General features: G+C 35.8%; 1 protein-coding gene across 5 annotated transcripts in view; it reads right to left on the reverse strand.

Annotated features, from left to right (window-relative positions):
• Window positions 1-22,596, reverse strand: part of DPP8 (dipeptidyl peptidase 8) — a 51,976-nt gene extending 29,380 nt beyond the window's left edge. For 4 of the 5 annotated variants that reach the window (XR_012494711.2, XM_074327555.2, XM_019725578.3 and 1 more), the window contains exons 1-7: window positions 22,366-22,596; window positions 20,500-20,636; window positions 17,774-18,043; window positions 13,983-14,095; window positions 5,877-6,050; window positions 4,904-5,072; window positions 361-471 (exon numbers count right to left, since the gene is read on the reverse strand). Coding sequence is in view for 4 of the 5 variants with exons in the window: in XM_074327555.2 (XP_074183656.2) it covers window positions 361-471; window positions 4,904-5,072; window positions 5,877-6,050; window positions 13,983-14,095; window positions 17,774-18,043; window positions 20,500-20,536 (874 nt within the window). In the remaining variant the exon portion in view is untranslated. Of the gene's footprint in view, window positions 1-360; window positions 472-4,903; window positions 5,073-5,876; window positions 6,051-13,982; window positions 14,096-17,773; window positions 18,044-20,499; window positions 20,637-22,054; window positions 22,330-22,365 lie in introns of those variants that run through there. The other variant, XM_019725577.3, reaches the window with a different exon arrangement.
• Between the last annotated feature and the right edge of the window lie 1,675 nt (window positions 22,597-24,271).

Below are 24,271 nucleotides of genomic sequence, written 5' to 3' on the forward strand. Positions count from 1 at the left end.
CTTTTTTCTGATCCATTCATACACTAATTTGGCCATCTGTTCATGCAGACTCTCTAGTCAACCCTGCAATTCATTAAGGCGTGGTATTTATTTTGCCACCAACATTACCAAGACCAACTTCTAGATGAGAAATTGCCAAGGGTAGTTGAAGGACCTGAGCCACTGAACCACAATACAATTGTTTTTATTAGACTTCATTATGGTGGGATGTAGCCTGTATATTCTAAATTAACTACTAGTAGAATCCAATCTTCATCACTTCAGACTCTACTATTCAGGATCTAGAATCTGGGCATTTAACTAATTGATAGTTGAATCTCATAGTATTTTAATGATCTGCATTATTTTGAACACCCTTACTTGTTTCAGCTTCTGGACACCACCAATAGCCAGAATATCTATCAAATTCTTCTTGAAGAACAAAGGTAGCAACTCCAGCTGATCTGGGATCCTCTTCCATGTTGGCTAGCTCTAGAAAAACAGAAAAGGCAAAATTATCACAGGACGTTATCTATCTTTTAATAGGTACAAAACAGAATGATTCAGCTTATTTTGAAAGGCAGCTGTAATAGTGGGGAACTCTGGAGCCAAATGGACTGAAGTCAAATCTTGGCTCCATCAGTCACAAACTGACTGACCTTTGGGCAAATCACCCAATCTCATTCCACTGAAGCATTCCATTAGTAAACGGGAATAAGAATCTACCTTTTAAAGTTACAAGAATTAAATGAGTTAATTCACACAAAGCACTTAGACCAAAGCCTGAACCATAGTATGTGCTCCATAAATATTAGTTGTTATTTTTCCATTTAGCTAGAACATGGAAAAAAATATATGTAAAGGATCATGTTGACTTGTAACTCTCCTACATAAGGAAAGTACATCTTTAGATCTAGAATGGGTCTTAAAGATCTTGTAATTCACCACTCCTCCTCTCTCTCCTTCCTCCCATTCAACCAGAGCAGCTCAGCTTTGATCTATTTTACACTTAAGTTTCCAGCAAATAGCTTGAAGGGAACTCTTGCTTTTAAAACAAGAACAGTAACACCACAAAGCCATAATTATATAAGATTTCATGACATGGGGAAATGTTTACAACATACCTGAGTTAAAGAAAAGCATATTACTAAATAGCATGTACACTGTAATTCCATTTATAAAAATGTTATACAAATATGTTATTTTAAAAAGTATTGGGATATAATCCAAAATGTGGTTCTCTCCAAATAGTGAGACTATGGAGAAGCTTTTTTAAAAAATTGCTTTATAATTCACAAAATCTTAAGTGTACTTTTTATTTTTGAAAAATGTCTGTATTTGTATAACCACAGCCTATCAAGACAGAATACTCTAACACTCCAAGGATGTTTTCTCACGCCCCTTCCCAGTCACTGTCCATTCCTGCCCAGAAGCAACCACTGATTTCTACCATCGCAGGCTAGTTTTGCATATTCTAGAATTTCATACAAATGAAATCATACAGTATATACTTTATATCTGTCTGCTTTTTGAGATTCATCAGTGTTGTATCCATGCCATGTTGCTCTACCAATGTATCAGCAATTCATTCCTGTTTATTGCTGAGTAGTAGTTCCTTGTATACCATAGTTTTGTTTTTTTTATCCATTTATCTGTTAATGGACATCTGGGCTGCTTCCAGTTTTTGGCTATTATGAAGAAAGATGCTATGATCATTCTTATATAAGAATCTTTGTGGACGTGTTTTTATTTCTCTTGAATAAAGATCCAGGAGTGGAATGGCTGGGAAGTGTATGTTTAACTTTGTAAGAAACTCATACAGAGTTTTCCAAAGTATTTGTATTGTATTATATTCTTACTGGTAATATATGAAAGTTCCTCTCCAACATCTGGTGTTATCTTTTTCACTTTAGCTAGTCTAATGGTTTTACAGTAATATCACATAGTGATTTTAATTTTATAGGCAAGTTTCAATGTATTCTTATTATCTATGTATTGTCTAAAATTAATGTGCAGTCTAACCAGTAATTCTTTATCCAAAAATCTTGAGTCCAGAAGTGTTCGGAACTCAGAATTTTGGGGATTTTTCATATATTGTACATCTACCATGTAATTATGTAACATCTCCAGCAGGGTAATCAAATACCCTGTAATCAAATACACCAATATTCCTGTAACAAACATATGAATAGGCACACTAAGTAGGATTAAGATTATAAATATCCTCAGGTCAGTTCAGGTCAGGTTTTGCCACCAAATGAGTTTTAGCCCCAAGCTAATGAAAATTAAGCTCAGTTTTCAGAGTTTTTTGAATTTTGGAATTAATGATACAGCCAAAACCAATGCTTAGTTTTCTTAGATCTTTCAACTATCCCAAAGTTATGTCCCCCAAGCTGTTTCATATTTCATTCTCCTTTAGATGTTAGAATAGGTACCACTCATTTGTATCTCCTTATCACTTATACGGATTTCAATTATTAAGAGTTATTTAATAAATGAATAAATGGTATCATCTTGTTCTTCCAATAAGAAATGTCATTTGAGAGTAGAGGCTGGTATAATATTATTTTTAAATTCCTCTACCATACCAGGCAGAGAATAAACAAGTACATGCTGACTGACTAAACCCATCAAAAGCAGACTTTCACTTGAAAACCTATTGTGAACAAGGGGAATATGAGTGATGACGTTCATTCTCTACGTACCTTTTTATCTAAACAAACACACAGCACTTACTATGTTTCAGACACTGTCCTAAACACTCCACAAATATCACCTCATTAAAACATCCTAACAACTCTATGATGGCATGCTATTAAACTTTTTACAGATATGGAAACACAGAGGTAAGTTATATAACTTAAAAGTCACAGAGCTAAAAAATGGTAGTCTGGTTCTAGATTGTATTTTTAACTACTATACTAATCCTGAAAATAATATACCACATACCTACATAGAAAAGAAAAGAAAAACACTATACAGACAGCATTTTGCAGTGCTTCAGTACTTCCTACTTTAAATTCTGCCAATCTTCAATATAATCCTGTGTGGGAAACAATTCTACAGAAGAAAAGAAATAGGCTAAAAAAGAAAAGCCTTAATTCTATAGTTTCCTTGAGGGCCAGAACTATGTCCTAGTCAATCAATTCTGTACCCTTAGTTCCTGCCACGTTGCCTGGCACACAAGAACTTAATGTATTTTTGATTGATTGATTAGTTAGAACAGAATTCTTGACTCCTAATTTGTTAGAGCTTTGCAGTCCTAGCCTTAAGTACAATAACTAGTACACAGTCAGTGTTCAAAGTTTGTTGAAAGCATGAAAAAATTGCAAAGATTTCCAGCCCAGATTTATTAACTACCAACTTGATCTTTCTAATGCCATTGGCAGCTGTTCTGATTTCGTGACTCTACATGGAGACCCATTAAATACCAAACCACGTACTTTTTACTTAACATTTTTTCTACTCCACTTCCTCTTCTCTAGCCTGTGCTCTACTTTTAGATCACAAAACATGGATAATTGCAACAGTCAAGCTTTGGTGTCCCTGTCTCTAGTCTTGTGCTTCTTAAACACAACTTGCACAAAATACCCGAACAATTTATCTACAATATGATTCTGACCACACCACTCAATTGCTAGAACTTTTCAATGGATCCCCACATCATGATAGAGACCACGTTCCTTTACATGAGATAGTCTACCTCTGCCTTGGCTCTTCTGATCTGCTAGCTTTATCTTTCCCTACTTCTTGACTCACACCTTATGCTTCAGGACCAGCAGACCGCTTCTAACTACATGCACACACCATAGTGCCTTCTGCATCACAACCTTCCTCATGCAATCCCCTCACCTGGAGTGTACTGGCTAACATGTGGCCACTATGTAAGATCAGTTTAGGTGTCATATATTATGGGAAGCCTTTCCTGATCAATAACACTCATTGGTGTTCTCGTAACATCCTATGTTTGCTTCTTATCATCCTGTTTTCTTATTTGTTTATATAATTTCTTTGAGGGTTAGAACTATTCAATCCTGTATCCTTAGTTCCTGCCACACTGCCTGGCACACAGGAACTTAATGCATTTTTGTTGATTGACTGAATAGGTAGAACAGATTTCTTGATTTCTAATTCAGAGGTCTTTCTATCAATGTAAATTACTCAGGAAAGGTTTCTTCTACAATATTGATTATCCTAATGATGAAAAACTGTTTGCTGTCAATACACTTACATTCTAAAATAATTTATTAAGATGTGCAATAAATCAGCTTTGTGAACATCAGATTAAGCAAAAGTTGAACAAATGAATTTTTAGAGTGAGTAACCTTCAATATGGAGTTTATTCTTAAGCTCTGTTTTACATGTTCAAAGAAAAAGCAATACACTATTTCATTTCCCATCTTTCATTTGTATTGAAAGCTTTAGAGGAAAACATTCACATCTTTCCTACACTTTGAGTAGTGTTTAGAATTATGGTCACTTGAATAAAAATTAAATTATTTCCACAATACACACAGTTCTACAGTTTTTTTTTTTCTGACAAAGTACGCAGGCTCTCCAAAAAGGGGAGATACATTTTCAGGTAGTTCTTATAGTATTAGGTTTTTCTGTTTGTTTCCCAAAAACAAGATTAAATTTTTAAATTAAAATTTTATTTTAATGACAACAGTTTTGGGGAAACTCTGGCAGTCTTATTTGGAGAAAAGAACCATCATGTCATAGGTGCTACTGTTGAGCTATGAGAATGAACATTAAAACAAGTGGTACATACCACTTATGCTGCTTTTTTTCTTTTTTAATTTTAAAGATTTGAATGTAAATTATAAGGATCACCCAGCTTGCTTCAATTTCAAAACATAAGCAAAAGCAAATTCCATTTTAAAAATACTTTTTAGGAAACTGGATTTGAAGAACTATGCATTACCATTGTGCACATAGGTGAGTCTCCTTTCTTCTCTGGTTACAATGTTGGATATCCAAATATCATTGCTATGTATAAAAGCAATCCAGTCTGGATCAGCTGGGCATAATTTTGGATCCATCCGAATGTTAGGACAACTAGTTTCCACTAAATTCGGCCGTAAGGGTTGTTGCTAGAAAAGTAAACAACATTTTAAGGCAGGTACAAGTTGATACATACATACTCATTTGCAGGCACCCTTCCTATAAAATGAACAGTAATTCCAAGTAAAATGTCAGCTATGATAATTGCTCCCCAGAAAAATATACTTTCATATGCCTTAACTTATATACAAAAGGACTTATTTTTTATTTTTTTTTTTACTATGAATTAGGAAGCTAAGGGGGTAAGATGAGAGAAAATAAAGACAATATAATAACACTTCATAAATTTTGTTGCCCTAACATGTTTAATAGTTATTGTTTATTAAATACTTTTATTAAACACTTATTTATTGAATATTTTATTTATTAAACATTTCCAATTAATTTTACCAATATGAAATAGTTTGCTCATAAAAATGTAACGAAAGCCAGGACCACCGCAATTCCATCAAAAAAATAGTTCTAACAGCACATAAAGAATTTGCCTGGACTAAATCAAAACATTTAAAACCATTTAAGATGAATTAAGCTTTTAAGAGAACCAAAAATGAAATGTTTTGTCATAACATTATCTTCCCAAATCCTCCTCAGCGCTTACTCAGAAAGTGGGCATTGATGCCCTTTACTATATATTCCCACATAGCAAGTGTTTTAGCATTTTAAAATTGTATATTATTGTAATTGGAAATTAATACCCAAATTTCTTGTTTTCTTTATAACTAAATTTCTTAATTGATGGGTAAACAGAATTTTTTTTAATTACCTTTCTGATTTGGATGTAAATAAACTTTAGGACCCAAAAACAGATTTAACAAGTAGTAATACCAACTTACAGTAAATCCTTGTGGCCCTCCATCTTTTACATGATAAATTCCACTACCAGCTTGAAACAGAAATGTTCCACTTCCTTGGTGATAATCATAAGAAGCAATTCCAACTGTTCCAATGCGTTTTCTTTCTCTTAATAGTTCTTCTTCTCGAGAATACATTCCATAGTCCAGTGTTGCCTAATGCAAAAGAAAGAGAAAAGAGAGATCATCTATTTCAGTCTTCTGAAATTTAGCACTGAAATTCTAGCATCTCCCAATATTCCTGAGTCTACATTTTGAGCGACCTCAAAATGTGCTAGCAACTTTAAGCAGATTAATTGAAATCTGCTGAAAGATTTCTTGGTAAAGGGCCTCTAGATGATTGTTTTTTTTTAAACTTTTATTTATTTTAAGTGTGTTTTTCAGGACCCATCGCTCCAAGTCAAGTATTTGTTTAGTTGTGGAAGGTGCAGCTCACAGTGCCCCATGTGGGGATTGAACCAGGAACTTTGTTGTTGAAAGCACCGTGCTCTAACCAACTGAGCTAACCAGCTGCCCCTTACATGATTGTTATACACATTAAAGAAGAATAATTACGTGTCATCACATTGGCTTGGCATCCAAGATCTTCTACATTACGTAAATATAACTCAGCAGTTTTACATGCAGTAGTTAAAAGCACAGACTTTGAAGTCAAGTGGTTTGAATCTAGGCTTTGACTCTCGCTAGAAGTCTGACTTTAAGCAAGTATCTTAATTTCTTTAAAAGTAATTTTTCTCACTTTCAAAATAGTAATAAATCATCTACTGCAGCTTTGTGAAGATTAACTGATAAAAAAGGTGAAGTGTTTTGCACAATGATTGGCACAAAGTCATCAATATCAACTGTCATTAGTACCTTTCTACTACATCTACTAATACTCCTCTAATAAAACCGTAGGCAGGCTGGTCACCCACTGACATAAAACCTAGTATGTCACGTTCTGCCTCCCAGCCTTTATCTCTTCCATTTTCTCCCTTTCTTCCATTTTTCTTTCTATCCATCCAAGTTTTACGGATACCTAAAAACCTTAGCTCTAATTCAACCTTGGCCATGAAAGTTCCCTGATCCATTATAGCATACTTTTGAAATTTATGTTAAGTTACTGTCTCTCTGATTCATTTGGCTATAGTATTGTTAGTCACTTTTTTTCAGTATTTCTGAGTAGAAATAGGTAAAAAAACAAACAAACAAAAACTTGAGAGCAAAATCGGTGTCCTTTTGTTTTCCTACCTACGTCATTCGTTAAAATCTCTAATATTTGTAATTACTGATGATGAAGAATTTTCCAAGCTAGAAATATTACTTGATGATACATGCCTAAAATCTAAAAAGGAATATAAATAAAGCAAATCTAAAAAGTGCTAATTTAAATTACATCCACAACTCCCCTAAGAGATCTTTACACTTTGAGTTTGACAAATAAAGGAAATAGACATGGTTTCTGCTATCAAGGAGTACACTATAAAAAGAAGTCTAGATGAGTTTCATGGTAGGAATGAATCAATCTAAAATTAAGCCAGCATACTGAATGTAAATATTGTTCAAGGACGGTAAACACAAGTGTATACTTGGAAACCTAAAATAATGTTAGGTGTTTAAAAATGAACCTTGGAATCTTGGTAAAAACCTAGTTTTTGGTATTCATTGTATTATTTTTTTATTAATGTTTAACTACATACATATATATTTGTACATATGTGTGCTAGGCTCCAAAATACTTGCAAATTCAATGAACATAATAGTTTTATTAATTTTGATCTTTTGTTTTAAATACCTCTTAAGACTGTTAAAGCCAAGAGCAATTAATTCTGAGTATATAATTATATTTTAATTTCTCCCCTTATTCTTCCTGAATGTCACCAGACTTAGTCCCTACTTAATATGTCTTAATGCGTAGTAATCAGAACACAAGAAGTTTCAGAGCTAAGAAATTAACTTTCAAAAGAGAACTCTGTATTTATAACTGTGATTTTAAAATTTGTTATTTGAAAGAATAACAAGCAAGATGATACAAAGAACCCTGAAAAAGATCAATTATGGTAAACAAAGTTAGTCTTACCCCAAATATTTAAAAAAAATTAAAACATGAATAAACAAAATAAATAGTGGTAAAGAATAGAAAATCTAAAAAAGAAAGCTGATATAGAAATTAGTAAGAAAAAAAGGTGGCAAAGAGATGAGACTTTTAAAGTCAGTGATTACTGATTTAAATTTTATATAAGTTGGAATTACTGGATAGCCATATGCAAAAAGATAATATTAGATCCACTTCTCACCTATTTCAAATCAGTTAGAGATTTAAATGTTAAAAATGAAACCAACTTGTACTTCTATCAGAGATGGAGTTACAAAGACCAGACTTCTCCTTTCATCTGAAACAACTGAGAAAACGGACAAAACGTATGAAATAACGTTTCAAGACACTGGATATTAGAAAACAAAGGACAGTGATCCCTGAGAAATGGGAAACAAATGAAGTGAGCCTCACACTTGTACTAGCTAACTGCCTTGACAGTTTCCAGATGTTGGCATAAGAAGAAAGAAGCCAATGAGTCAAAGGAAGAAAAAAAAAATCACAAAGGAAATCAAAAAATACTTTGAGACAGAAGAAAACACAATACACCAAAACTTTAAGGAATGTAGCAAAAGCAGCGTTCAGAGGGAAATTTATAACTTTAAATGCCTACACTAAGAGAGTGAACATTTTGATGGTTGCCAGACCAGAGTGGGGTGGGGAAGCTGGGTAGAAGAAGGAAGCGAGTAAGATGTGCCAATTGCCAGTTATAAAAACAGTCACAGGGATATAAAGTACAGCATAGGGAATATAGTCAATATTGTAATAACTATGTATGATGCCAGGTGCGTACTAAACTTATCAGGGGATCACTTTGTCAGTTATTTAAAAGTCTAACCACTATGTTATACACCTAAAACTAATATTGTATGTCAACTATAATTGAAAAATTTAAAAACTATTTTAAAAAACTCAAATCAATAACCTAACCTTTTACTTTAAGACACTAGAAAAACAAGAGAAAACTAAATCCAAAGCAAGCAGAAATAAGGAAATAATACAAATTAGATTGGAAATAAAATGGAGAATAAAAAAACAATAAACTTAAACAAAACCAAAAGATGTTGAAAAGATCGACAAACTTGACAAATTTAGCTAGAATCATCAATAAACAAAAAGAGAGAAGACTCAATTTCCTGAAGAATGAAAGAGGGCTGTTATTAACAGTTTTATAGGGATAAAAGGATTGTAAGGAAATAGTATGAACAATTGTTATGTAAACAAATTAGATGGTGTAGATAAAACGGTTAAATTCTTAGAAACACACAAATCACCAAAACTGACTCAAGAAGAAATAGAAAATCTGAGGCCTATAACGAGTGAAGAGATTTAGTAATCAAAAAACTTCCCACAAAGAAAAGCCCAGGACTAGATGGCTTTACTGATGATGAGTTCTACCAAATGTTTAAAGAATTAAGATGCAGCCTTCTCAAATTCTTTCTCCCTGCACCCCCCAAAAAAAGAGAGATAAAAAGAAAACATCTTCTAAGTCATCTGATGAGGTCAGTATTACCCTGATACCAAGACAAGACAAAGACTTCACAAGGAAATAAAATTGTAGGCCAATATCCCTACATTAGGTACAAAATAACCCTCAATAAAACATCAGCAAACTGAACAGAGTAGCATATTAAAAGGATTGCAAATGACCAAATAGGATTGAATCCAAGAATGTAAGCTTGGTTCAACATATAAAAGGTACAAAAATAGGTATAAAAATCCTCAATAAAACATCAGCAAACTGAATACAGTAGCATATTAAAGGGATTGCAAATGACCAAGTAGGACTGAATCCAAGAATGTAAGCTTGGTTCAACATATAAAAACTAACCAATGTAACACACCATATTAATAACGGAAAATAAGTGATCTTCTCAATACAGGAAAATCATCTGACAAAGACCAACACCCTTTCATGATAAAAACACCCAACAAACTAGTAATAGAAGGGAAATTTCTCAATCTGATAAGGGGTATCAATGAAAACCCATAGCTAATATATTTTCTAACAGTAAAAACTGAAAGTTTTCCTCTCAAAATCAGGAAAAAGAAAGGATGTCTGCTCTTATCACTACTATTCAACATTGTTCTAGAGATTCTAGCCAGAGCAATTAGGCAAAAAATAAAAAAGCTTCCAGGCTGGAAAGGAAGAAGGAAAACTACCTATTCACAGGCAAAATGATATCATATATATAGAAAACCCTAAAAGATCTTAAAAAAAAATATAGAGCTAATAAATGTGTTCAGCAAAGTTGCAGGATACAAGATCAATATACAAATATCAGCTGCATTTCTGTATATTAGTAATGGAACAGTCTGAAAATGAAATTTAAAAACTCCATTTAAAATACCATCAAAAAGAATAAAATACGGAGGAACAAATTTAATCAAGTGCTCGACTTGTATATAGAACACTATAAAACAGTGTTGAAAACATTTAAAAAGATATGAATAAATGGAAAGACAGCCCGTGTCTATGGATTGGAAGACTTAAGATGATAAAGATGGCAATGCACTCCAGATTGAGCTAGAGATCCAATAGAATGCCTATCAAAGTTACAACCGCCTTTTTTGCAGATATGGATAAGCTGATCTTAATATTCCTATGAAATTTCAAAACAACCTTGGAAAAGAACTATGTTGGAGGACTCTCCTTTTCTAATTTCAAAAGTTAGTACAAAGCTACATTAATCAAGATAGCACGGTACTGGCATATGGATAGACATGTAGGCCACTGAATAGAATTGAGAGTCCAGAAATAAATCGATATATTTATGGTCAATTGACTTTCAACAAGCGTGCTAAGGCCACTCTATGGGGAAAAAATAGCCTTTCAAAATGGTGCTAGGATAACTGGATTCCATAAGTAAAAGAATTAATTTGGACCCCTATCTCACACTATATACAAAGTTAACTCAAAATGGATCAAAGACTTAACTGTAAGAGCTAAAAGTATAAAACTCTTATATAAGAAAACAGATGAAAATCTGCATGACCTTGGCTTAAGCAACAGTTTCTTAGCTATGAAACCAAAAGCATAAGCAATCAAAGAAGAAAGTAGATCGACTGGACTTCATCAAAATTTAAAACTTTGTGCATCAAAGGACATGTATTAGTTTCTTAGTTCTGCTGTAATAAATGACCACAAACTTGGTGGCTGAAAACAACAGAAATTTATTCTCTCAGTTCTGGAGGACAGAAGCCCAAAATTAAGGTGTCAGGAAGGCCAGGCTTCCTCCAAAGTCTCCAGGGAAAAATACTTCCCTGCCTCTTCCAGCTTCTGGTGGCTCCGGGGGTTCCTTGGCTCGTGGCAACTAAACTCTAACCTGGCCCCCACCCTCTGTTGTTTGTCTTAAAGCTCCCTCTCCTTTCTCTGATAAAAATACCAATTATTGGGGCCGGCCCGGTGGCTCAGGCAGTTAGAGCTCCATGCTCCTAACTCCGAAGGCTGCCGGTTCGATCCCCACATGGGCCAGTGGGCTCTCAACCACAAGGCTGCCAGTTCAATTTCCCGCTACGGATGGTGAGCAGCGCCCCCTGCAACTAAGATTGAACACGGCACCTTGAGCTGAGCTGCCGCTGAGCTCCAGGATGGCTCAGTTGGTTGGAGTGCATCCTCTCAACCACAAGGTTGCCGGTTCGACTCCTGCAAGGGGTGGTGGGCAACTAGCAATGGCAACTGGACCTGGAGCTGAGCTGCGCCCTCCACAACTAAGATTGAAAGGACAACAACTTGACTTGGAAAAAAAGTCCTGGAAATACACACTGTTCCCCAATAAAGTACTGTTCCCCTTCCCCAATAAAATCTAAAAAAAAAAAAAAATTGTGATATACATAACACAAAATGTACTATTAAAAAAAAAGATTACATAAAAAAATACCAATTATTGAATTTAGGGCCTACCCTAAATCCAGGATTATCTTATCCTGAGATCCTTAATCACATCTGCAAAGACCCTATTTCTAAATAAGGTCACATTCAGACACCTTTGGGACTTGGACATATCCTTTTGGCGGTGCGTATTGAAACAGGACACTATTAAAAAAGTAAACTACAAAAAAACCCCAGACATCCCAATTAAGAAATGGGCAAAAGACTTGAACAGATATTTCTCCAAAGAAGATTTACAAATGGATAATAAACACAAGAAAAGATGCTTAATACCACTATTAGGGAAATGGAAATCAAAACTGCAATGAGCTACCATCTCACACTCGTGCACTGCTAATGGGAATGTAAAATGGTGCAGTTGCTATGGAAAAACAGTACGGTGTTTTCTCAAATATGATCCAGCAATTCCACTTCTGGGGTATATATACCTAAAAGAATTGAAAGCAAGGGGATCAAAATACATGGTGATGGAAAGAGAACTGATTTTGGGTGGTGAACACACAATGGGATTTATAGATGATGTAATACAGAATTGTACACCTGAAATCTATGTAACTTTACTAATAATTGTCACCCCAATAAACTTTAATTAAAAAAAAAAATTGAAAGCAGTGACATGAAAAGATATTTGTATACCTATGTTCATAGCAGCATTATTTACAACAGCCAAAAGGGGGAAGCCACCCAGAAGTCTATTAATGGATAAGTGAATAAACAAAATGTGGTATATATGTACAACCAAATATCATTCAGCCTTTAAAAGAATATTCTGACACATGCTACAACACGGATGGACCTTAAGGACATTATGGTAAGTGAAGTAAGACAGTCACAAAGGATAAACACTATATGATTCCATTTATATGCGATACCTGGAGTAGTAGTATTCATAAGAACAGAAAGCATAATGGTGGTTGCCAGCGGCTCAGTGGAGGGGTAATGAGAAGTTAGTGTTTAATTGGTACAGTTAGTTTTCAAGACGAAAAGAGTTCTGTGGATGTAAGGTGGTGATGGTTGCACAACACTGTTAATGTACTTAATGCCACTGATGTACACTAACGTATACTTAAAAAATGGTTAAGTTGGTAAATTTTATATTGTGTGTATTTCAGTACAATGTTTTGTGTTTTTTTAAAACTTTTATTTAAGTATATGACACAATGTCACATTTGGGATCTGCTTTAACATAATCTGAGAAGTCAAGGGTAGGGATTGTGAGGGGGTCTGGCAGAACTGCAATGAAATACTGATGGCCAAGATTTGATAATTGTTGAAACTAGTTCACATGTAATTCTACTTTTGTATGATTTGAATATTCCATAATGAAAGTTAAAAAAAAACCTTGACTCACTAATTTGCCAACTGTTCCATGAGAAAACTATTTTAGTTCAACTCACTGTTCTTAGAATAAGGAATTGGTTTTCTGTTTTAAAGAAAAGTCACAAACCTATATAAAAACAACACCCATTGTAATAGTTGCAGTCAAAATGATTAGTTGTCATGGAAGTTACCTTTTTTTAATTCCTAAGAGAAATATCACATTTTAGTTAAGGAAATATTCAATGCAAAAATAATAAATGAGAACCAGAAGAGCAATCAATCACACCCAAACTATCCTCTTGTTCTTGGGATGTTCTCAACTACTTTACATTTTATCTAAACATAAAATATTGAAGTAAAGAAAAAAACCTAAGCTTTGATTTTCTATAAATTGAATTATACTATTTGGAAACAAAAACTGAACTTAGTACCTTTATTTAACCCTTACATTAATGTTATTACTAAGTATCAGAACAACAAATTCAATTAAGATTGAAATAGAAAGCTTTCTGGCAATATGTTCTTTCATGTAAACAATTCCTCCTCACAAATGTGGGAATTACGTAACTAGCAAGTTTATAAAAGGGAAAGGCAGTTAAAAATATGTGAATTGTAATATCCCTTAGTTTCAGATATTAAGAATTAAATGGAATTTAAGGATCACAAATGCAAAAACATGTTTTAATTCCTTTTGATTCATATCTACTTCAAATATAAAACCCCAGTTGAATTTCAACCTCTAAATAAATGCCGTATCTGAAAACATACACCAAACCACAGGAATAACAATGTCTAATCCTACCTGAAAAAGATCCAAAAGAGGCTTCCAAGAGAGCATTAAGACTGCTGCTTTGTTGATGGTTTTGGGAATTTCAGAATAAAACAGTGTGTTTTCTCTGTTCTCACCAGACATAGCTGTAAGAGAAACAATCATTTTTCACCATTTAAAAAAATAGTGATCTACTACAATTGTAGTAGTATATAGTGCCCTCTAGATACTGTGAAATTCTGTACTCTATGGGATCCATAATGAATGTCAACAAGTAGGAAATGCACATGCCATATGCCATAGGATTTTCTTCAATAAAACCTGGGCTTCACAGAAAAATGTTCAGGGTTTCATTTTGATAGTCAGATCTTAGTCACTCTCAAAACAAACATAAAATTGTTAGTATCTTACAAATTGGCAACACACTCATGAGATTCCAAATGAGTGTGCTTTGTGACTTCAGATTAAATTTTTTCTTTTTCTGAATCATTACTTATTTAGAAATATACATAGGTCTAGTGAAATTTTAGTTTTTCTTCATTATAAAAATCTTATAACTGTAATCACTAAGTTTCAAAGGAAAGTGTACTCCTATTAAAACAACGCAGAATCTGACTGGCCAAAAATCTTTGTCCTTTATTGGGGAAGGGTGAAGGAAAGAGGTCTATACTCAGTAGAAGCCAGGTCTATTCTGTGAAATGATGCAATAACTGAATGGGAAGATCACAGCAGTGTAGAATGAGCTATATATAAAAGAGAACTAATAGAAAGACAGTATGGTTTTGAAGATGAGAACCAAAGAAAACTCAAAGAAAAACAAAGCCCTTCTACTCTAAAAGGTGCTAGAACGATATCACTTCCAAAAAAGCTAGGAGAGAGTTAAGAAACGAAAAAATAAATCACACAGTTAGAACAAGAAACTCTCTGGTGGAACAGATACTCAGCCTAGTATTTCTTGTAATGGCAGAGAAGGTAGTTTATGGAAGGGCATCATGGTAACTTCCATGCTAACCCTCTCAAAGGTTGGAGATGAGCCCTCAAATAGCCACATTTTCCTTTAGCCCTTTCTTTTCCTAAACTTTTCTTAAACTTTTCTTAGTGTGATGACATACTAGTATTAATTGATGTTCAAAGTATAATTAAATTTTTTAAAGTAATGGATTTATATAGAAAAAAACTAAAATTCAGATGAATATAAGAGACTGGTACAAATGAAAAGGCATACAACTTTCTAGAAATCAGCCCAACATTTTAAAGATCGTCAATTTTCCTAACTTTATAAATATAATATAAATCTTAAACAGTATAAACAGGATTGGGAAGAAGGCACTATACAAACAAATTTTAAGTTCTCACAGAAAAACAAGCAAACAAAAATAGTCAAGAAAATTATGAAAAAGAGTGATGAAGCATGACTATTGCTGTCAAACAGTAAAACATCTAGAGTTATGATAATAATAGTGACAGAAGCAGCAGCATAGTATTGGCACTTGATTTGACAGATCAATGAAACAAAACAGAACATCTAAAATATATAAAGCTTTTTAAAACTATAATCTTGGAGTTGGGAAAGCCTTTCTAGATATGATGTAAAATTACAGAAAACTAAAAATTGAACTAATCTGCCTCCCCCAAAAAACACACAAATATCTATATGGCAAAAGTCACTAAAGGCAAAAGACAAATAAAGCCTCAGGGGAAAATACCGCGATGGGTTAAACCCCTCATTATACAAAAAAAGCCTTAAGTCAATAAGCAAAACACCGACAACCCAATAAAAAAGACAAGTATGAATGGGTCACAGAAAAGGAAATACAAATGTCTTTTAAATATGTGAAGAGATGCTCAACCTCATTCATAAGAGGAATACAAATTAATACTACAATCAGATATGGGGATATAATGTACAGCATGGTGTACTTAATAATACTATATTGCATATTGGAAAGTTGCTAACAGAGTAGATCTTAAAAATTCTCATCACAAGAAAAAAATTTTTGTTACCTACATAAGGAGACAAAGGTTAACTAGACTTATGTGGTGATCATTTTGCAATGTATACAAATATTGAATCATTACGTGGTACACCTGAAACTAATGTCATATGTCAATTATACTTCAAGTAAAAAAATAGTAATTAAAAAAAACTACAATGAGAGACTGCTGTTCACTAGTCAGACTGGGAGAGAGAAAAAAATTTTGATTACTCAACTATTGGGACAAGTGTGGAGAAATACAGCGGGTGCCAAAAAAATGTATACATATTTTAAGAAATAAAAACTGTATTAAAATTGTAATATGCAACATATACCAACAACAAAAGATGAATACAAGTCACAATTACAAGAGGTGCTCAAAATGGTTACCATCAGCCTCCAGACACTTCTGATTACGGTGAACTGCTACTTGAGCAATGTTGACCAAGGTGTCCATTTGTATCACTGTGCATGTCACTTCAATTTCTTCACACAGTACCATGCGTCTCAAACTCATCACGAATGCTGCCAATTGTTAGGCGTTTTGGAGGTTCTGTTGCATACTCACACTTTCACTGTCGTTGTACTTCCACAATGTTCTCGAATTTCAAATACCACTTAAAAATGGTCTTGCACTCCTTGAATGACAACTGTGCTTCCGCCCTTTTCTTTGACTGTCCTGCCTGTCTGATGGTGACGCTAACATTCATTTGATTAACGCCATCTTTTGAGCAAACATCATACAACATACACACATTGCTACCATAATTCAATTAAACTTCGAAAAGTAATACGTAGGTAACATCTCTTAAAACGTGTATACATTTTTTTGGCACCCCCAGTAGATATTCAGATACAATGCTGATAGGAATATAAACTCTATAACCTCACTGGAGGAGCAATTTGGCAATATCGATCAAAATTCAGAATACATGCACCTTTTGTCCCAGCAATTCCACTCTTTGGAATTAGTCCTACAAATAAATTCAGACATGTACAAAATGATCTAATACAGTGGTATCTGTTACCTCATCTTTTCTAACAGCAAAATAGTAAACCTAAATGTCCATTATTAGAGGTCCGATTAAGTAAAATATGGCACAATTATATAATGAAGTACTCTGGAATTGTTAAAAAAGAATGACTCTATAATTACTGACTCCTGCAGGAAATATCTCCTTAAAAAATAAAAAATAATTATATAAGTATAATGTAAATATATATATATGTTTATATATATATTTAAACTATGCTTATATAATTGGGAGTATCATATAAGTATAATTATATGTCTTATTGTATATATGTTAATAAGTATTATATAATTATACTTAATTATATAATTGGGAGGAAGCCAATGTTTAAAATTTTAATAAACAAAAAAGTAAACCAGCGGTTTAATATATTTAATTTGGAAAGACCTTAAATCTGGAGTGAATGGACTCAGGAAAAAGACCAAAAGCGGCCTTGGTTTAAAAAAATGAAAGCAGTAGCTGTTGAGATGGGAACAAACCAATGGTTGGTTTATGTTCCTCATGTGACCATTCCTCAGGAAAGGCATTTTGAACTAGCTTTAGGAAGAAGTAATTTCTGGCATCTTTAACTTTGACTCTGAAGCTAAGCTCATGATCAATTCATGAGTTGTTATCTATTAGTAAAATCAAGTTAATGCGACAAACCAAAATTAAAAGACCACCAAAACTGAAGTTTTTCAAAGTAGTTTTTTCCCCCTTTAATGGAACCATCAGACTCATTTATTTATTCACCAAAATATGAGTGCAAATTGTATCTAGCCTCAGTCTGAATCAAGAAAGCATTTCCTCTCCGAAACTGTGACTTCATACTCACCAAGGTAATAGATTCTGTCCGAATGAGGCCCATCTGGATCATTCCTCTTTACAAACATAAAATCATGTGGTGCCTTAGCCATCATGTAGCCATGATATTTTCTGGTATCAGCAAGCAGCTTTTTAAGCTGACTCCAGGAGTATCGCTCAACATAAAACGGCTCCAATTTAGGCCGATCCTGTGATTCAATATTCTCCTCACACTCTGCAGTTTCAAAGATCTCAACACCCAGCTGTTCTGTTTCCATTGCTGCTGCCATGTTGCATTTTCCTAGAAAAACAAAGCACATGAAGTTGTTCACAGGCCTGCCTTTTTTTATATTAATCAGAATGACAGTCTGATAGCAACCTTCACTCCCCAAGAAGGCAAGAAAAAATTTTTCAGCACAGCTGCAACGAAATCTAGTAAGAAAAGTATAGCTCCCCCTTCTCTGTGTTCAGTTTGAAAATGAGATTTTTTTAAAAAAATTGAGGTCACGTCTATTTCACAGTGACTATAAGTCCCTTTGGGAACTTTCATAAAAGGTTCTCCTTAGGTATCTCTTGCCAAAATTCCTTTTTTCTTTCCCACACTGGAAGGAAACAGGCCATATGCCAGTTGGCTGCTATGCTCCATCCAAGAACATGTCAATTGTGAAGCTAAATGTGCCAAGGGAGTTAAGTGTTTTTGCACTTAAAAAAGGTGACACATTTAATAAATGCGGATTTCTTCACCTAACAGAAATAATCATGAGCAATTAGAACAGTAATAAAATTGTTGCAAATAATGTACTTGTAATAATCTTCCTAGAACATTTATCCAAGATAATACTGTTTCCTTTTCATTGGAACAGCGAGCAACAAGACTTAACTGGCTGGTAAATTTTTCTGTCTTCTGCTCTTGCCTAGACACCACTATTTTATGATCACTTGTGGTAACTCTACACTATAAGGAATTTATGTGACTATTATTACAGATTATACAAGTTTTACTCTCATGATTAAGCGAGGAGAAAAATATTATCTTCAAGTGGCTTTAGTCGAAATATTTGATGCAGAAAACATTTGACATTTGTACTATCAATATTTTGATAAAAGTCTGAGACCAATTTACCAGTTCAACCCCAAACAGTGTTAATATTTCATCTATTAATGTTTCATTTTACAAAACCAGAAGAGGATGTATTTTTTTTTTTTTTAGCTATTGCAATATTTAAATGTAACAGGAGCAAAGTCTCAGAGAAGTGTTACTATAAGCCATTGTGTGATATTCTGACATGCATTATTTATGACATTGCAAGAAAGAAGCAACATAAACAGAAATTCTGGGGCAGTCTGCTCTTTTTGAACTAGTAAATGTCAAAAACTTGTGGACCTGCAAGATTGCATTTATGCAACCAATTTCACATAACTATTAACTACTTCTAGAACAACAATCAATACATGGCTGTATATTTAATATAATGTCTTTTTTAAAGCTCAATATGACAGGTTAACAGAAGTCCATGGTAAGAACTAACAACCACAGAGAAAAAGTAATCAGCAGGTGTGGGTTGTGAATTAGTCCATCAGGCATGCATTATGACACGTAAACTGAACCGAACTGTGTGGTCAGGATAGTGTCTTTTTTCATGCTACAGTGAACTATACTAACATTTTTAATGTAATAGCAAAAGCGGCCAGAAAAGCCATTCGAGTTTTATCAAGTATATAACTTGTAATGTTATTACATCTTTATATTGTGTACAACTTGTAATATTATTACAACTGGGCGTTTATCACTAATGATTAAAATCCAAACAGCTCAACAGGGAAAAAAGTCATTTAGGGCGCACCCGGATGTCTCAGTTGGTTAGAGTGTGAGCTCTCAACAAGGTTGCCGGTTCAATTCCCACATGGGATGGTGGGCTGAGCCCCTTGCAACTAAGATTGAAAACGGCGACTAGACTTGGAGCTGAGCTGCACCCTCCACAACTAGACTGAAGGACAATGACTTGGAGCTGATGGGCCCTGGAGAAACATAGTCCCCCAATATTCCCCAATAAAACTTATTTAAAAAAAAGTCATTTAGCTCAACTGGTATTCAGTGCACTACTACGTGTCAGTACATGACAGTGGTGGTTGTTTGGCCACCTAAAATCTAGTGGAGGCCTACTTTATATCAAATAGTCAGTGGATCTAGTTTTATTTCTAATGGAGAGACGCAGCTACACAAATGGACTCCTTTTTCTCAACTTCTGTATTCAATTTGGATCTCCGAGAACAGGGCTAGGGAATAGGACAGGGAGCTAAGCAGACTTCTGTATTCTTATTGCCCAGCTTCTTGAGTTATCTTAATTTGCTTGACATCTCTTATGTAAGTTGCATTAGCTTGCACTTAAGCAAACTTATCTGGTATTCCTAAATTTTACTAGGTCCCTGGACTATTTCTGTCTTTCTACACACACACACAAATTTTACAGTTCAGAAGATACTACCATTTCTCTGTTTATAGTAAATGTATATCCTGCATTTCCTAGGATAACCTAATATCTAATTTTAGTAATTTACACAGATATGTAACTAAGTGATTTAATGTCCAGACTTCCAAAACCTTACATACAAATACATTCTCAAAACATGTGACCCAAGTTTTCTAATTTCAAAAATTAGAAAATAGGGTTAACGTATTTTCTAATTTTCTCAGCACGGCGCATATATTTCACTGCCCCACTTAACTCTCACTTAAGGCTCTTTCCTGATGCCTACCTGATTGTATTTTCATCTGCTCAGATCTCCTCCACATTCAAAGAGATCTTTTTCAAGTGACTCAACTTCAAGCATAGATCCTTCTGCTCATCCTGCTCTCTTCTCACAGGAGTCTTTCCTTTTCTCACCATCCAATCCTGCTCACCAGGAATAATAAAATAAGATATAAGGTTGTTGATCATTATTAAAATGAATCACATGTAGCCAAAAAGATTAAATTTAGAAAGTCACAGGTAGTACTTAAAACTGGTACAGAAATAGTCTTTTTGGTTAACATGTAATGCTTATTTTGTATCTGCATTTTAGATTAAAATTATAAAATTATATTATTTCAGAAATGTATAGCCCAATTTATTCAAAAAAATATCCTAACAATAGTGTAAATCCTGACATCCAGATGTACATTAAAAGGAAAATCAGGGAAAAACTTTAAAAAGTATAAAAGGCATATAGATGTGGGGTTATTCACTGGTTATTGCAAATCCTCAAAAATGACAGATGATTAACAAAATTTATTTCTATGTGCATGGTACTGTTCCTCTTTTACATAACAAACACATTTGCGTTATTTTTACATAGGCACATTGAGCTGGTTGGAAACAAAAGACTCAGTAGAATAACCTATAATAATAGATCACGCCATTTTTGTGTAAAGCGGACCAACTTACATTTAACACCTTAAAATTTTCACCAGAATGTACTATGCATTTTAAATGCATTCCACTTATGCTTCTTTCCACATACATTCCGAAAATAACTAAGGTAACTTTTCTGGAAAAGGAAGCGTTAAGGTTGTTGAAATTCTGGCTTTACTACATTAAAAAAAATTCTTTTTTTAAAAGGAGAATCTGTGATTACACCTGTTACTTGTTATCAGTTTTAATTTTGGGCTCTCCTAGCCCAAGCAGGTGATGAGATGGGGCGAGAAAAGCTGAACAGCAAAGAGAGGAAAAATGGTGAAGTTATGCTAGTACCGCAACAAATGTACAAAGGTATCAAGACACCTTTCCATGCACTAAGCCCTTCACTCAGAGAAGAGCATGGTGGATTAGAAAATAGCTTCAGTCAGGACTCTTAAATTTGAACCCACTGAAATGTCGTATCTTAACTTTTAATCTAAGGGCCAAATAAAGTCATCCACTTATACTCCCCAAGCCTCATTGAAGCCTAACTATTTCACTCTTCAGGGTCTACAGCTAGCTGATAAGTTCATTATCAGAGAGCGGGCCAAGATCTTGAAAGCTATTAAGTGCAGAGGAAAGATGTAACAAGCAGAGAATGTCGAGAAGGGGGTGGGGGGTGGGGAACAAGTCACAGAAGTCTTAGGAGAAAAGTGTGTGAGCAAAGATTTTAAAAAGGAAAATATCTACCATGTCCCGGGTGGGTGAAACAGAATGAGAGGGGGCCAGCGAGCAAGGAGGGAATCGACTTGAAGCGAATCGGGAAAAGGAAAAGAACACCAGTTGGGAAACCAGAAAATCTCAGTCCAAATCTGATCTGCCACAGTCGGGCTTTAGGCAAATCCCTTCGCCTCCGTGGGCTTCCATTTCCTCACCGGTAAGCCCGGACAATACCCGGCTCCCAACCCCAGCGCGGCTCAATTAAGATAACGGACGTGGAAGTCCGGAGGCCAGCGCTCAGGGGGCTCCTAGTGAACGTTGGTTGACTCGGAATTTCAAGCCTCAGCTTCCTCTTCCGGCAAGTGGGGCCCGACCACCGGCTCTGGTTCGCGAGGGGCGGCGCACCAGGTACACCCCTAACCGTGAGAACGCAAGGGGCGGCCCCTCCGTGTGGCGGACGAGGCCTGGGTGGACTGGGGTTCAGGCCTCGCGGGCGAAGAGGAAGGAGAGGGGGCGGATACTGCACCTTCCCCGCCCCGGCCCCGCCCGGACCGTCCCGGCGCGTGCTACGGTGCGGGCCTGCGCCGCTTCATGCCGCGCCGCCTCCACTCCCGACCCGGCTGCAGCGACTTCCTCGGTGACGGCGCCGGTGGCAACCCAGGTGGCGAACACGGCACTTAAAAAGCTGCAGCGGCAGCGGCAGCGGCGGCGGCGGCGGCGGCGGCGGCTCCGGAACTTCCGGTTGCTGGCGGCCTATCCTCCGACCGGAGAAGACGCAGCGGGGCCAAGAAGGACGCCGCGCCCTGCTGGGTGGGGTCCGTTACGACAGTGCCATCTAGTGGTCGGAGGAGCGAACCAGGCGCGGGAAGGAGATTGGGCGGGAGTGTGGGACACAGATAAAATTCAGAAAGGGGCAAGCGACTTGCTGGAAGTTAGAGGACGAATTGTATGTAGCATGTCTCTACTCATCCATTTCTTTCATTCAACAAATATATATTGAGTCCCTGCTCTGTGCCTGGCTGGGTTGTAGGCGCTGAGATTGAAGCAAGGAGCAAGCCAGGCAAAAAATCCCTGCTCCTTCAAGGAGACGATGTAGCGAGGGAAGGGACTAGGGCGCTGGGGATCCTCTGAGTGTCTCATTGTTATAGTGAAAAGAAACCTGAACTTGGAGTCAGAAAGCTTGGCTCTCGTAACTAATTAGCGATCTTCAGCAGATCTCTCAGTCTCTTTGAGCCACGGTTTCTTTATCTGTAAGAGATATCACACGTCACTTAGTTGCAATTAAGGAAAACCATGTGTGTCACTCTAACACATGAAGATGGAGAAACTGGGGCCCAGGGCAGAGAAGTGAGTGCCTTGCTATAATCAGAACCAGAGGCAGGACTCTTGACTCTCCATTTCTTTCCTGGTATACACCATTACATTGGCTGAGAGGAAAAGGGAGCCTGGGGAGATGACTGGGGAAGTGGTGGGTGTAAAACAAAACCGTGGAGAAGCTGGGCCTCCCCTATTTCTATTATTACAAGGAACCATGTGTCAGAGGTGTATGTCATTAGGATTTATCATAATAGCACTAATAAAAGATTCGTTTGGGTGCTCTGTTCCACTCCTCAGTATGTAATTATTCACTCTGAGATTAAAAAAGTCTTCCCTCAGGCTTTTTAAAGTTAAGCTCCCCTAAAAGAAAGGTACAGTCATTTTCACTGGGACTCCTCTATGAATTTTCTGCACATGACTTGAAAGCAGATTTTCAGGCTTTGAATATAACTGTATTTACTAACAAAATATAATGGAATATCTTGCACTTCATTTCATTCATCCAACAAGTGTTTATTGAATCTCTGCTGTGTACCTGTCACTGTTCTAGGCACTGGGGCTACAATAGTGACCAAAGCAGGCAAAACCCCTGTGTTTATGCAGTTTACATTATAATAAGGGGGGACAGACCGCCCCCAAAACAAAAAAATATATAATTTTATGGATTTTACAAAACAAACCTCAAGGACGTAAAGGAGTTGCTTTAAAAGTCATATGGCTCACTTTGGATTGAACTAGATTTGAATTCAGATTTCTTGGTTTTCGGTCTCATTTTCTTTCTTTAGGGCAGGCTTAAAAAGCCTCAAACCCTGGGTGGGCCTGTTGGTTCGGTTGGTTAGAGCACAGCACCGCAGTGCTCATAACACCCAGGTTGCCAGTTCGATTCCCACATGGGCCAGTGAGCTGCGCCCTCCACAACTAGATTGAAAAAAAAATGACGACTTGACTTGGAGCTGATGGCTCCTGAAAAAATGATGGTTCCTGGAAAAACAGTGAAAAACACATTGTTCCCCAATATTTCCTAATAAAAAAAATAAAGCCTCAAACCCTGAGAAAGCTGTAGGGGAACATCTCCACTAGGGACCCTGGCAGCCTTTCATGTATCCACATAGGCC

This window comes from Rhinolophus sinicus, chromosome 3 (assembly GCF_057876585.1).
Source record: "Rhinolophus sinicus isolate RSI-liver-muscle chromosome 3, RSI-T2T, whole genome shotgun sequence".
In the NCBI taxonomy this organism is placed as follows: Eukaryota; Metazoa; Chordata; class Mammalia; order Chiroptera; family Rhinolophidae; genus Rhinolophus; species Rhinolophus sinicus.